Source organism: Balaenoptera acutorostrata, chromosome 7 (genome assembly GCF_949987535.1).
Source record: "Balaenoptera acutorostrata chromosome 7, mBalAcu1.1, whole genome shotgun sequence".
Classification (NCBI taxonomy): Eukaryota; Metazoa; Chordata; class Mammalia; order Artiodactyla; family Balaenopteridae; genus Balaenoptera; species Balaenoptera acutorostrata.
The window spans coordinates 110704000-110717203 of record NC_080070.1 but is presented as its reverse complement, the minus strand read 5'-3'; the positions used below and the strand labels follow the sequence as shown (position 1 = coordinate 110717203).

The window sequence follows — 13204 nt, the reverse complement described above, 5'->3', positions numbered from 1 at the left end:
GCCAGCCGCAGCGACTGGACTCTGAGAGGTGGGGCGCCCTGAAGGGGTCAGTGAGGGGCCTGCCGAGGGCCGTCAGGAGCACCATTCATTCATTCATTCATTCATTCATCGCTCAGCTGGCGCTTAGCGGTGTTCCAGGCACGGGGAACCCTGTGCCAGCCACGCACACGGGTCCCTGCCCTCTTGGACGGACAGGCGGTAAGCCTATCCACAATGCCCCCAGGACAGAAAGTTAGGTAGCCATAAGGACACCGAAGGAAAACAAGGCAGCATAAGGGGGAGCGAGTATGGGCCGAGGTGGGAGGGCTGTCTCCGCAGGGTGTCGTGCAAGGCCTCTCCGAGAGGGTAACGTTTTGGCAGAAATTTGAAGAAGAGAAGAGTAAGCCACACGAGTTGCAGGTGGCGGGAACGGCATGTACAAATGTCCTGAGGCAGCAGCTAGCCCAGCAGGTGGCAAAAGAGCAGGGGAGTTGAACAGGTCCAAAGTGGGCAGGGGTTGGCAGAAATGGTCTGTGGGCCCAGGGTCAGAAGTTTGGGGTTTTTTTGGTTAAAGGTGTCCTTGTGGAAGCTTGGGAGCGTTCTGTGCTGGAGCTTTGTCAAGTCCTGCTTCCTATTTAAGGCAGGGCCTGTGGACGCAGAGAGCCAGTCAGCTTGCTGATGGGGGGACTGGGGTGGTGGGGGATGGAGACCAGGGCAAGGTCTTTTGGGGATTTGTTTTGTAGGGCTTGCTGACACGTTGGTTGTGTGGCCCTTGTGCGGAGAAAACCCAGAGTTCTGGCTTGGAGGGCTGAGGTTAATGATGCTGAGGGGACGGCCCGGTGGGGGTGTGGAGCCAGCGATACCCGGGACGCAGCGGGTCAGGAGGGAAGGGCTGGGGGGGAAGTGGGGTGCTATCAGCGATGACAGGGTGGGCTGGAGGGGACAGCGGGGGGGGGCGTGCACAGAGGAGAGTCCAGGACGTGTAGACGTGCCCGGAACAAGAGCTCTCCAAGGGAGATGAGGGCAGGACCCAAGGGAGAGAAGGTGCCCAGGACATGGGGGCATGGAAACCAGGAGGGGGAAGTGTGGCGGGTGGGAAGCAGCCAGGTGAGCTGGGAGCTGGGGCAGGTGAGGGGCAGCGTCTATGGCTGGGTGTCATGAGCTAGGTGAGGACTGGTGGGCAGTTGGGGTGGATGGGCAGGAAAGTCTGGCTGTCGACCCTGGGCATGGACCCTGGGTACTGGGCATGGACTCCAGCCAACCCTTGAAGGAGTTTCCCTGGAAGGGGGTTGGCAAATGGGCCGAGATGGGGGCAGAAGTTGGGGGCCCCAGGAGGGCCGTCGTCTTTAAAGATGGGTGTCAGGCAGCCTCTTGTGTCTGCTGGGGAGTCAGCACAGGGAGGAAAAAGCTGGCGAGGCTTGACTGCGGGGGAGCGAGAGTCGAGGCTGCTCTGAGGGCCTCACGGTGCGGGCACCTGCCGTCGTCCAGGTTTACATCCTGCAAGCTGGGCAAAGGGTCAGGACGTTCTTCTGCATTTGGTTTGCCTGTAGCGCCAGGCTCCGCGTGTTGGTGTGCGTGGGGCAACGAAGCACCCGTGGGAGCCAATGTGGAGGGCGGTGGACGGCAGCACCCACTCAGGGAGGTTTCCTGGAGGCCACGCTGAGCGCTGCTTGCAGGCAGCGACCTTGGCTTGTGTCCCTGACCTTGGCCTTCCCAAGCTCATGCACAGTGGGTGCACAGTGGACCTGGCCAGCCGATTGAACAGAAGGTGGCCCCTGAGACCCCATGCTCGTAATAGAGGAGATCTGAGGGCTAGCGAGCAGAGCCCTGCACCCACGCTTACAGGGGCTCACCCGCACCCATCCCACCCGAGACTGCAGCAAAAGCACGCCAGACATCTAAGATCTGAAGCTGCAGTCCCCCAGCGAGTGCTGATGACTTCTGAAGGTCCCGGCCCTACACAGACCCCCTCGTCGTCTCCACCAAACTGGATCTTTCTCCCTTAATTCCCAGCCCAGCTTCGGTGGTTGTGACCCCCTCGGAATCAGCTGCCATTCTTCCTGCTGCACCACCAGGGTCCTGGCTGAAACACCCTTCCCCTCTCTGCTGGCCTGTTTCGCGGGAGGTCTGCCCCCTCCCATGCCCACCCTCTGCCCCCTCCTACCCCTTTGCTTGTCAACTTCTGACTCCTCATTTTCTCCAGAGTCAAATCTGACCTTGAGCCTGGCACCCAGTGCCCCGACCCTCGCCTTTTCATCACCGGGACCACCTTCTTCTAGCGGGCTTTATCAGCTCTCCGTCCCTCCCCTGCAGTGAACTGTGGGGAATGAATGGCAGGGTGGGTACGCGGGTGCTGTGAATCACTGTCAGTCAGTTACTCACAAATCAAAGGGCAGCAGATATGAGGCCACAGGTTCCAAGGCCCAGCCCAGGTGTGACCACAGGGTGTGGCCTCCAGTGACCATTGCCTTAAAACCTGGCGTCTGTCTTTATTGATTTACAGTCATTCATTCCGCCAGGAATGTGTGTCCCGCACAGCCTGGGTCCCAGGAGGGCATGTGTAGTTTACTGTGAGTGGGTGCAACAGGGCCTAGGGACGCCCAGAGAAAGCTGGCCATGGGACAGGGCCCAGGCAGTGTCGCTTCTCTGTCTGACCTGGACAGACAGTGTCTGCTGCTATTTTAGACACCAGATGAGAGGCCCCAATGGTCAGGTGGGGCTGGAACTGGAAAAACGTAAAAAAAAAAAAAAAAAGGAGAATTAAGAGGATTGTCAGTACTGTGCTACGGATATATTTTTTAACTTATAAACTTTAACTTTTTAAAATTATAAGTTGTAAAAGTTGTATTAACCTTAAGCTTTAAAGATTATAAATGCAACCTGACTGACGTTTCAGAAAATTTGGGAGCTGACATGGAAATCACCAGCTAACCCACCACCTGGCCCATCGTGGGCTGTTGGAGACTGGCTGATACTGGACTGATGATGTTCTTGGGACTGGGAACCAGCAGGAGACCGAGGCACTGGTCAGGCGAGTGGCTGAGGGCTCTGCCCCTTGTGTGGGTGCTGATTCCTGCTCTCTGGGCTTGGATGGAGATTTTGCTGTTTCTTTTTTCTGAGTTGCAGCAAGCAACGTTATTTACTGGAAACGTGCTTTTCACATGCCGGAGCATCTTGGGGCATGATGTGGGTGAAGTATAGATTACTTCAAGTCGAGGGCATCACACTAGGCTGGGGAACTTGCTTTGCCAGAATTCAAATCAGAGGATTTAATTATTAGCTCTCTTTGAGACCACGTTGATTGGGCCAGGTGTGTTCCCGGCTTCATTATGGCCTTACCGAGTTTGAGGGTGACCCAGCTACTGGAGAGTCACCCTAAAGTCCTGGCTTCCCCAGAGCGAGATGGGACCCAACCCTGCCTGCCTCACACCCGCCCGGGAATACAAACACCGGTTCACAGTGACAATAATAAACAGAAACAAGGTCTGCTTTTTTTAAACTTCAGGAATAGTCAAAACTTGTTCATATTGATGGAAACAGACCAACTTTCTCAGAAACTGTGATGTTATCTTCCCATTGTCTATTTGGGGCCTCTCAACTTAGTCCCCCAAACTCTTCTGGCTGTGTAGGGACCCCTCTTAGCAGGGGAAGAAGGAATATTTAGTGGGCATCGTACCAAAGCCCCTCCGGGCATCATCTGGAGTGAACCTCACAAGAACTGTTTGAGGTCGGTAGTGAGTTTATCATTCTCGTTAGCAGATGAAGAAACGGAGGCCCAGAGTGATGACTAATAAACTCGCAGACACACAGCAAGGAGTAGAACGGGTCCAGCGTGCCCCGAGGTGCTCTCTGTGGCCGTTTCTCCAGCCCACCTCGGTCCAGCCCATCTCGGAGGAGGCAGCACAGGGCTTTTATGGGCAGAGTCCCTCCCCAGAGTTCCAGATGTGGTCTAGCCAGGTTTGGTCAAAGCCAGGGAATACTGGGGCATTTTTGGTCCGCAGGAGAACTCTGGAGGAAGGAAAAGGCTGGGGTTCATCCAGAGATGAGGCTTGGTGACTCAGAGGGCGCTCTGTCAGTGTCTCCTTTCCAACCATAGCATCCTCGTAGGAGCCAGCTGCCTGGCACACTGGGGGAGGATGGGCTGGGGCCAAGTAAACAGGAGGGCTGCCCAGCTGCTGCGTTCTAGCAGAAGGACAGGCCAGGGGTGGATCTTCCATCCTCACACCCCGCCTGGGGACATGGCCTGGGTTTGGGACCACCCGTGGGAGGCCGGCTCTGCTGTGGAGCACTGCTCACTAGGCTGAACTTCCCAAAGCCTCTGCTGGTTGCCAACAGATGGGGACGACACCCCCGCAGAACCGGCGTTTCTGGAGGGGGTGGGACGTGGGGAGTGTCCGTTGCACTGCTGGCATTTTGCAGCCCGTCACAAGACCCGACCATGATCTAGATTTTCCTCTGTTAGGGAAAACCCACTCTGAAGCATTTCAGTTTGATTGTACCGGCACACCTCAGAGATAGTGCGGGTTTGGTTGCAGACCGTGGCCATAAAGTGAATATCACAATAAAGTGAGTCACACGAAGTTTTTGGTTTCTCAGTGAGTATAAAAGTGACATTTACACTATACTCGTGTCTATTAAGTGTGCAGTAGCATTATGTCTAAAAAAACAATGTACATACCTTAATTAAAAATACTTTATGGCTAAAAAACGCTAACCATCACGTACGATGCAGGGTTGCCATGAACCTTCAATTTGTAAAAAATGCAGTAGCTTCGAAGTACAATCAAAACAAGCTCTGCCTACCCTGGGGAGGAATTTAAAAGGCCAGATGAGCCATGTCTCTTCTCTTCGGACTTGCACGTTCTCTCTCCACTTTCGGTGTTCTGTGCTGAAAGCGGCAGAATACGTCTTATAATTGTGGGTCTCAAGGTCTTGCTTAGGAACTAGTTCTGGGGGGTCTCTTGGCACTTGGGGTCACGTGACGGTGCAGAGACGCTTGGTGGCGCGTGAGCCGTAAGCTCTGGTCGTCCTCAACCCTCATCTCCCCGCAGTGCTAAACAAGGGCCACCTACCAGTTTTCCACTGGCCCGTTTCCCGAGGTTAACTAGGGTAGGACGGGGCCCCCGCTAGGTCCCCGGGCGCTGTCAGGAGCCGTAGAGGTCTGAGAATGGACACGAGGACTGGGGGGCTGGGGGCTCGGGGTGTTCAGCTCTGCGACCCCGGGCAGGTCTCTGGGTGTGAGATTCTAGTGTAAGAGACCAGCATCGCTCGCGGAGGGCAGAGGGCCCTCCAGGCTTATAGTTCCCTCCCGGTGGGGTCATCTCGGTGTGCAGAGAGAAAACTCGACTTCATGCACTAGTCTGATATTTATTGTTTCAATCCCCTGCCCCTTCCTGCAGATGTTTTCCCCCAGAGCAGGGGGAGCCTGTCGGTGCTGGGGCGGGGGGATGGGAGGATGCGCTCGGTGCCTGCGAGGGCAGAGGCAGGAACGTGGTGCGTGGGGCTCGCTTTCTCCTCTTGGGTTTGAGCAGGAGGCCTCGGTGTCCGCTCGGGCAGGAGTGCACACAGCCAGGGCCCCGTGGCTTGCTGGTGTCTCCACAGACCCTGCCCTTATCCTCACTGCCGCACCCTTGTCTCCCTCCGCAGGGCAGGTGAGGCAGCTAGGACGCCTCTCCCGCCCCGCCAGGAAGCAGCCCTGTCTCCCTCGCCCCTTCCTTCTCTCTAGGGATGACAAGGAGACAGAGGAGGAATGGCCAGGACAGGGGGACGTAAGCGCCGGGGGCGGCGGGGGGGAGGCGTCAACCTTTTCACCTGTCCCTTTCTTTTGCTCTTCTCTGCCTGTTCTTTAATGAAACCGTCGTTGTTTTAGAGCAGGGAAGGGGGGAAAAGCACATACTGGAGGCTGATTTTTGTAGAGGAAGCACGTTTTCTGTGCTTTTTGAAGGCGAGGGAAGGAAACGCCTGAAAGGGGAGAGCAGAGGAGAAATGAGAAGCAGTTCTCACTTTCTTAGCATTGGCCCAAAGCGGTACGCTGCGGAGGTCACCCTGTCCTGAAAGGGGGCCATGAGACGTGCCCGTGAAGAGCCACCCTTGACGCGCCCAAGGATCCGGGTCCCTGGATGGTGCGCCCACCCCGTGGGGCCGCCATTGTCGCCGCCACAGGACTCCCCTTGAGGGGAGGGGGTTGAGAGCTCAGGATGGGAGTCGCCTTGAACTCCGTAGCCAACTAAGACATTGTGGTGAAATTGGCTGGACTAGGTGACCTCCCTTGAGGTCAGGGGACTCATGGTACAGGTTCATTGAGGTGGATTTACTAGGACTTTGGTGAGAAACAGAGGGGTGCGGAGGACAAAGCCCGGAGTGGGAACACAGCCCTACAGTCCTGTGTCCTCTAGGAGGAGGTCATTCGTGCTGCTGGACTGTCCTCGCCGATCAAACGCCAAACATGCGGCACCTTTAATCTGACTCTAGCCCCAAGGATGTCCCCGGGTTAGGTGGTGTGCCTCTGCTCGCTGGCTCTGCAGTCTTCTGCCCCCTCACCCCACACCCCTGGATCCCCTGGGGACTTGGTTTCCCCTGTGTCCTGTGCCCCGTCCTGCCCTCCCTCATCGTCTGAGGAACAGGCCCTACTGCCGTCAGTGAGATGGACTCACGGGGCTCCTGGGTGTCGTCAGGAGATACTGAAATGTGACCAGTGCCCCTCGAGGCCCACTGCGTCCTGTTGCCCTCCCGGGTGTGGGATGGAGCAGGAGCTGGCTGAGCGGGGAAGGGAGGAGGAGGACGGTCTTGAGAGAGGATTTGCCCAAGGGCTGTGCTTGAGCAGGGCCCACGTGCGAGGCCAGCCTCTAGAGATGGTCCCTGGGCCTCCAGTGGCCAGCATGACTGGTGTCCCTGCCTTCCAACAGGGAGAGAAGGCCAAGCATGGAGGTTTCTGCCGATGAGAGCTGGAGACAGCTTACTGGTATCAGAAGCTCCTTAAACTCAAGCAAGAGGGCTTCCCTGGTGGCACAGTGGTTAAGAATCCGCCTGCTAATACAGGGGACACGGGTCCCATCCCAGGTGTGGGAAGATCCCACATGCCGTGGAGCATCTAAGCCCATGCGCCACAACTACTGAGCCTGCGCTCTAGAGCCCGTGAGCCACAACTACTGAGCTCACACGTCACAACTACTGAAGCCCGCATGCCTAGAGCCCGTGCTCCCCAACAAGAGAAGCCACGACAATGAGAAGCCCATGCACCGCAACAAAGAGTAGCCCCCGCTCGCTGCAGCTTGAGAAAGCCCGGGCACAGCAACGAAGACCCAACACAGCCAGAAATAAAAACAAATAAATAAATAAATTTATTAAAAAAAAAAAAAAGAATTGCATTTTAAAAAAACTCAAGCAAGAGCCTTTTTTGTTATCAGAGGCAAAGTGCTTTTGAAAGTGCTTTAGGTGGCTCTTGGAAACCCCTTGGCACTCAGAGTCACAGAGCCATGGATGGGTGTGAATGGCCCGTGGTGGATCTTCTGTGTGATGGGGATGGAGGGGTGAAGACAGGAGTCATTTGCTCGGAGTGTTTGGTGACCCCCACTGCAGACTCTGGGGCTGGGAATGAGGGTGCATCTAGCCGGCAGACGGACCCTCCATGCTCAGCTCCCAGGGACCCCAGATTTGGGCCCCTGTGTCCCTCGCTCGGATCTGGCGATACCTGGTCAAGTTCAGGGTCAGGCTGTGCCTCTGTGCGGGAGCGCCGGCAGTAGAGCCGTGCTCTCATGGTGGGTGTGTCCCATCGAAGGCCACGGTCACTCAGGCTGGCATGGCCAGCCAGCTCTGTCGCAGACTTGCTGTTTTCCCTTTTATAACAAATAAGGGACAATACTTTGAGGCTATGTGAATCTTCTCCAAAGAGTGACAGGGGCAGAATGGTGGATCATGGCTCTCCTCTGTGAGTTCCCATGATGAGTGGAGGCTAAAAACCTCTACAATCTCCGTACCCCGCCCCCTCCACCTGTCTCCTGCGCCCTCCCCCGCCCTCATCCCTCCAGGTCAGGAGGTGCCTTGAGACCACGCAGGCATCTACGTCTCATCAGACCCACAGTGTGTTCACTTAGCTATTTATTTCTATCGGTAGGACTCATGGACTCATGAATTCCTATTTAATTGAATGGGTTATAATCAATATTATCACTATTTATTTCGATGTTCAAGTTGTCGCAGGTTTGGCCAGGGGCAATCTCTGCAGGCCCACTCAGTGCCCTGGTGATGCAGCTCTGTCATTCTGGGAGCATTCCTTTACCCTCCGGCAAAAACAAACAAACAAAAAACACATTGCAGGTTCATTTGTAGTATCCCTGGCTCAGATCTGAAATCAGCCATGTCTCCAAGGAGCCCTGATTTCTTTCACTGGGAAACAGTACTTTGAAACCGGGACGTGGGTGCTGGATGTAACCACTACTGCTGGGGGCTGCTTCAGGCCGCCCACCACGGACAGAGCTGGGGAGTGTGGGGAGTGTATATATGCATGTGTGTATATGGGTGCATGCTTGTGCATGGGTGTGTGTGCATGTGTGTGTGCACATGTGCATCAGTTTTGATTTCTGTCAGTCTCTGTGTCTCTACATTGAAACCATGAGTTACACCAGCATCCGATTCCAGTCCCCCGACACAGCAATCACTGTAATTTTCTTCCTTTCCGTGTTAGTAAACCCCTTCACCGCCAGGTGGTCCCTAGGACACAGTGTGTTCGTGTGGTTCCTTCCCGCTCACCGCTAGAGATCCCTGCTGCCCTTGGGGTCAGGCCCTGGCTTGCTCGGAGGGTCCCCTTCCTCTCCACTCCTCCCGGGACCGAGCTCACCACCCCCACGCCCGCCCTTAGGATGCGGCCTCTGCCTGCCTGCCTGCGGTCCACGCCCCGAACGCACACTGTGCTTCAGTTCACGCAAACACCCTGCCTTATGCACAGTGCTTGGTCCCCCGGCTCTCTTCCCGTCCACTCCTCCTCCAGGTCTCAGCCCACCTGTCGCCTGTTTTCCCCAGAGTCCCGTGAGGGGCTCAGTGCCCCCTCATAACGCCACATGCAGATGTTTCTGCCATCAGGTGAAGGGGAGTCGTTCGTCACTGGAGTCCCCGCGATGCCAGGCACACAAGGCTGCCCATCAGCATTCCGGGATGGCTGGGTGGGTGTGTGAGCGAGGGGGCATGTGGCAGCGGCCTCCCTCCACTCAGTCGGACGAGAACCCTGGGGTCCTGGATGGGCCGGCCTCGCATCCTGTGTTGGGGTCGGTCTCACCGCAGGGCTTCTGTCCCCAGTCCAGTCTGGGTTCCCAGCCCGGGTTGCTGATGCAGCCCCGAGGCCTGGTGTTGGAGCTTTGCCCTCACAGTCTGGACCCGGGCGCCCTGAAGTCTGTCCTGTGCAGGAAGAACCTCCTTTGTTGCTGGGGACTTGGTGCAGCCGGAAGTCAGAGGCAGGCGGTCCGGCCCGCGAGAAGCAGGGACGAATGCCGTCTTACCAGGCGCAGGCCAGGCTGGCAGCACAGCTGGAGTAGCTGGCCCCATACCTGCCCTGGTTTCTGGGTTCCCCTGGGGTCCCTAGGCTGAGCTGGCCTCAAACCCTCACCCTTCAGCTTGCCTCTGAGGGATGCAGGGCAGGAGGAGCCTGGGGGTGAGCGGGGCCGGGTGGTGCAGGAGGGTGGAGGGAGAGGGCGCTAGAGAGGGGGCCAGCTGGCAAAGCGGGGAGTCCCGGCAGGGGTCCCAATTTTGTATTTGGGGACATTTGCTTGGGCTGTGGTGGTCTGGGCTGTAGCCAGACGACTGTCTGTGATCCCTGGTTCTCACTTCGTTGTCATCATCTGTGAGGTGTGATCGCATGCACGTGATTTATTATTAGTAATAAAGTGTGGGAATCTTCTGAACGATGTATCTTTTAATCAAGTGAGAGGAGATTCAGGTGTCCCTGTGAAAACGCCCGTTTGTCTTCCAATCTGGCAGCCACGGGCCTAGGAGCGCTGGTGCTCAGGACCATCATTTCCAGGGGCCCCATGGAGTGTGGAGCCCGGTCCCTGAGTTCAAGGAGCTTTATCATTTTGGGAGTTACCTGTCCTTTGCTGGGATTCAGGTTCCTTCTGCTGGTTCCATGGGTGAGACTGGGGATAGATCCAGCTGACCTCTGGAAGAAGCGTTTGCATCGTGGGCCCCCAGACAGCAGAATAATGTGCTTCTGGCTCAGCTTGCAGACACAGCTCTGGGCTCCATCTTGTGTTAGGTGCTGGGGACTCAGATGAATCCGATACAGATGTGTGTTCGTAGGGATCCTGCAGTCACATGGGGGTGAGGCATATATATGAAGAAATAGCACTGAGACATGTTTGCAAAAACTAAAGTTTACTCTATAGGAAAAGTGAATAATAATGAATGAATCTAGAAAATGAATTAATGAACAAATGAACGAATGACTATAGAGACAGATGAATAATAATCTTATTTGAAGGATGGAGGGAAATGAGGATGAATGGGGGGCTGCCAGGCAAGGAATCAGAAGACAGAATGGTGTGTTCATGTTTTGTGTGTGTGTGTGTGGTTGAAAGCTGAAGAGCAGCTTTGCTATTCCACCCCAGAAATGGAAAGATGGGTATTCAGTGCCAGAACCTGAGAGGTTAATGCTGGCCTTTGAATTGATGGCTGGAATTCACACATGTGTTAACCATAAAGGCCCAGGTCTAGCCCACCCAGACTGCTCTCCAAAGCTAAGACATTTGGAGTTGCAAGCGGAGTTGAAGATCTGAAGTGTTACACCAACACAGGTCGTTAGTATTGCACCCTGGGCTGGGCACGGAGGCAGGCCAAGTCACTAGGGCACACAGTTCTGCTATGGGCACACGGTGAGCCAGCAGGTCTGAGGCCATGCAGCTCCCTAGGCCACGTGCTACTATGCATGGGCCTCCTCTACAGGACCCCACGGAAGGGAGGACGTGGCCTCAGCCGAACATGTCCACTATCAAGGCAGCCTTCCCCAGGAGTGGGTTGCCAGAGCTTTCTGTGGTGGAAAGCTTAGATCCACTGCTCCACGACCCCAGCCCAAGGCAGTTCAGTCCTGTGAGCTCTGACAGGCATTGAAGCAGGGCCGTTCTGTCTGTGGATCCTGCCCACCCACCCCTCTGGGCTGTCCTTCCGGCTAAGTGACCCTTCCACTTTCCAGGCGTCTGACTTCCTCTTCATGTGACACCTGGTCTCCACCATCCCAGTCACCTTCATCTCCTTAAAAAAAATTAACAACAGGTTTTTAATTTCCTTCTAAAATCACAGACCCAGAGAGGAAAACGGGTTGTGATTTGCTGGCAGCTGGATGGCGCTCCGGATGGTAAGGAGAGGGAGGGGTGTGGTGGAGCCCAGACCCCAGGTGTGGAAGGCCCCATAAGCATTTGCTTTGAGCTTGCTGGAACCTCTACCTGGTTCTCATCCCTCTTTGGCAAGGCTGCTGCTGCTTGTTTTTCTTAGCTGAAGAAGCACATTGGAACGAAGGCCTTTCTGCGTTAGAGTTTTCCTTCTTTCCACTCCAAAGCCACTGTTTGCTAGCAGTGTAGATTACCAGTGATACTGACCATTACAGATGCAGGTTTACTGGACAGTATACAAGATTTAAAATCCCCGAAGCCACAGAGCCTGCGGGTTTTGATTTTAAGCCCCTGGGTCTGCATTCTTGGAGAGGTCTGAAATCCTAGTCAAGTTGTACTCCAGCCAGAGGCGGGGGGTAATCCAGTGGGAGGGCGGAGGGCGACGGAGGGCAATGGAAGGTTTGCCCCCCAGCCCTGCCCTAGGAGGCGTTTCTTCTCCACTTTTCCTGGGTTTGGCTGAGAAGCCTTTTGCCTTCTCTCTGGAGCTGCGGTCTGGGGTGGGGGAGGGAGGGCTAATTCGTGTCAGATGGAGGGGCGCCGGGGGACCGTGCGCTCACTCTTCTGGCTTTTGTTCCCGGCATCTGACTTCTGACGGCAGAGTGGACTTGGAGTTGGCGGCCGCTTCTTTCCGGGGCTCCGGGGGTCGAGCTTTTCCTGACTCCCAGACGCAGGGGCTCAGGAGGCATACCTGCCTGGCACCGCCGACGGAGAGCGGTCCGCGCCGGCCTCGCCTTCCTCGCCCGGCCCGGCTCTCCGCGGGGGCCAGGGCGGCCATGCGGCTGCGCGCCCCGACACCCGGGCCGCCTGGAGGGTGCGCGCGCGGGGCGCGGGTGCGCCGGCACCGGCGCCAGGTGAGTGGGAGCCCCGAGACGGGGGAGGGGCGCTGGAGCAAGGGTCGGGGTGCTGGGAGCGGGGACGCGGGCGCGCCGGGCGCTGGGACGGGGTGGGGGCACTTTTGGGTTGGTGTGCGCGTCTGCTTGTGTGTGCCCGCGTACCCCAGTCTGAGTGCCGGTGTGCAAGTGTGTACGGGTGCCCGTGCACTCTTGTTTGCGCGTGCACGTTCGTTGACGCCTGTGCCCTTGTCTCTGCGCGTGTTCATGTGTCCGCGAGTGCGCGTGTGTCCTTGTTTGTGCGCGCGTGTGCCCGTGTACGCGCGTGTTACTTGCGCAGGAAAGGAAGAGAGAGGGAGAGCAGGGCTTTGCCTGGTGGGAGGCCGGCGGCGCCCTGGTGAGCCCACATGGAGTGGGGGACAGTTCTGGCTTAATCTTCTAATCCAACTCCCTCTTGAACACACTTCCTTGGACTCCTTTCCTGGAATGGAAGTAGGACATTGGCAGTTTCGCGGACTCGCTTCGTAGCCTGTGTTTCTTGCAAAGGAAGAGGGTGCTTAGCTCTATGGGAATGTGAGGGTGCACTAGCATTGTTGCAGAAGTGTAAGTTAACCAGAGCCATGTAACGATACTTGGTCCTGGGACGGTCCTCCACGGCGTTTGAATTAAACAGAGCAGATGCCGGGAGGCGTCTCCGTACTAGGTTCAGCAGTCCTTTCTCTGAGTCTAATAATTAGGCATTTATTGCATTCGTCTTCCCGGAAATTTATGTAAGGTTCTGAGGAGTGAGAATTTGTCAAAATGTCAGCTACTTCACATCACTTTGAGTCGTGCTGCATTCTATTTTTAGTTTAACAAACACTATTGCTGGGAAGCTTAGGGACAGTGTGTGGTATGCAGAGGGTGTCCCTGTACCCTGGGTCCCGTGGCTGCTGGTGGGTGGAAACATCTCTGGGCAGGACCACCCCAGAGGTTTGGGGTCCACTCTGCCTATGCAGGAAATTTTTGTGGCGTTTAACTTCA

The 13204-nt window shown here is 56.1% G+C and overlaps 1 protein-coding gene across 4 annotated transcripts in view; it reads left to right on the top strand.

Moving 5' to 3' along the window:
• The window catches only part of TNS3 (tensin 3), a 238611-nt gene that overhangs the window by 27764 nt on the left and 197643 nt on the right, over positions 1-13204 (top strand). Inside the window, exon 1 of one of the 4 annotated variants that reach the window (XM_057549821.1) lies at positions 11964-12202. The exons of 2 other annotated variants lie outside the window; for them this stretch is intronic. In XM_057549821.1, coding sequence (XP_057405804.1) covers positions 12125-12202 — 78 coding nt within the window. In that variant the 5' untranslated portion in view covers positions 11964-12124. Of the gene's footprint in view, positions 1-11963; positions 12203-13204 lie in introns of those variants that run through there. One more of the 4 variants, XM_057549820.1, reaches the window with a different exon arrangement.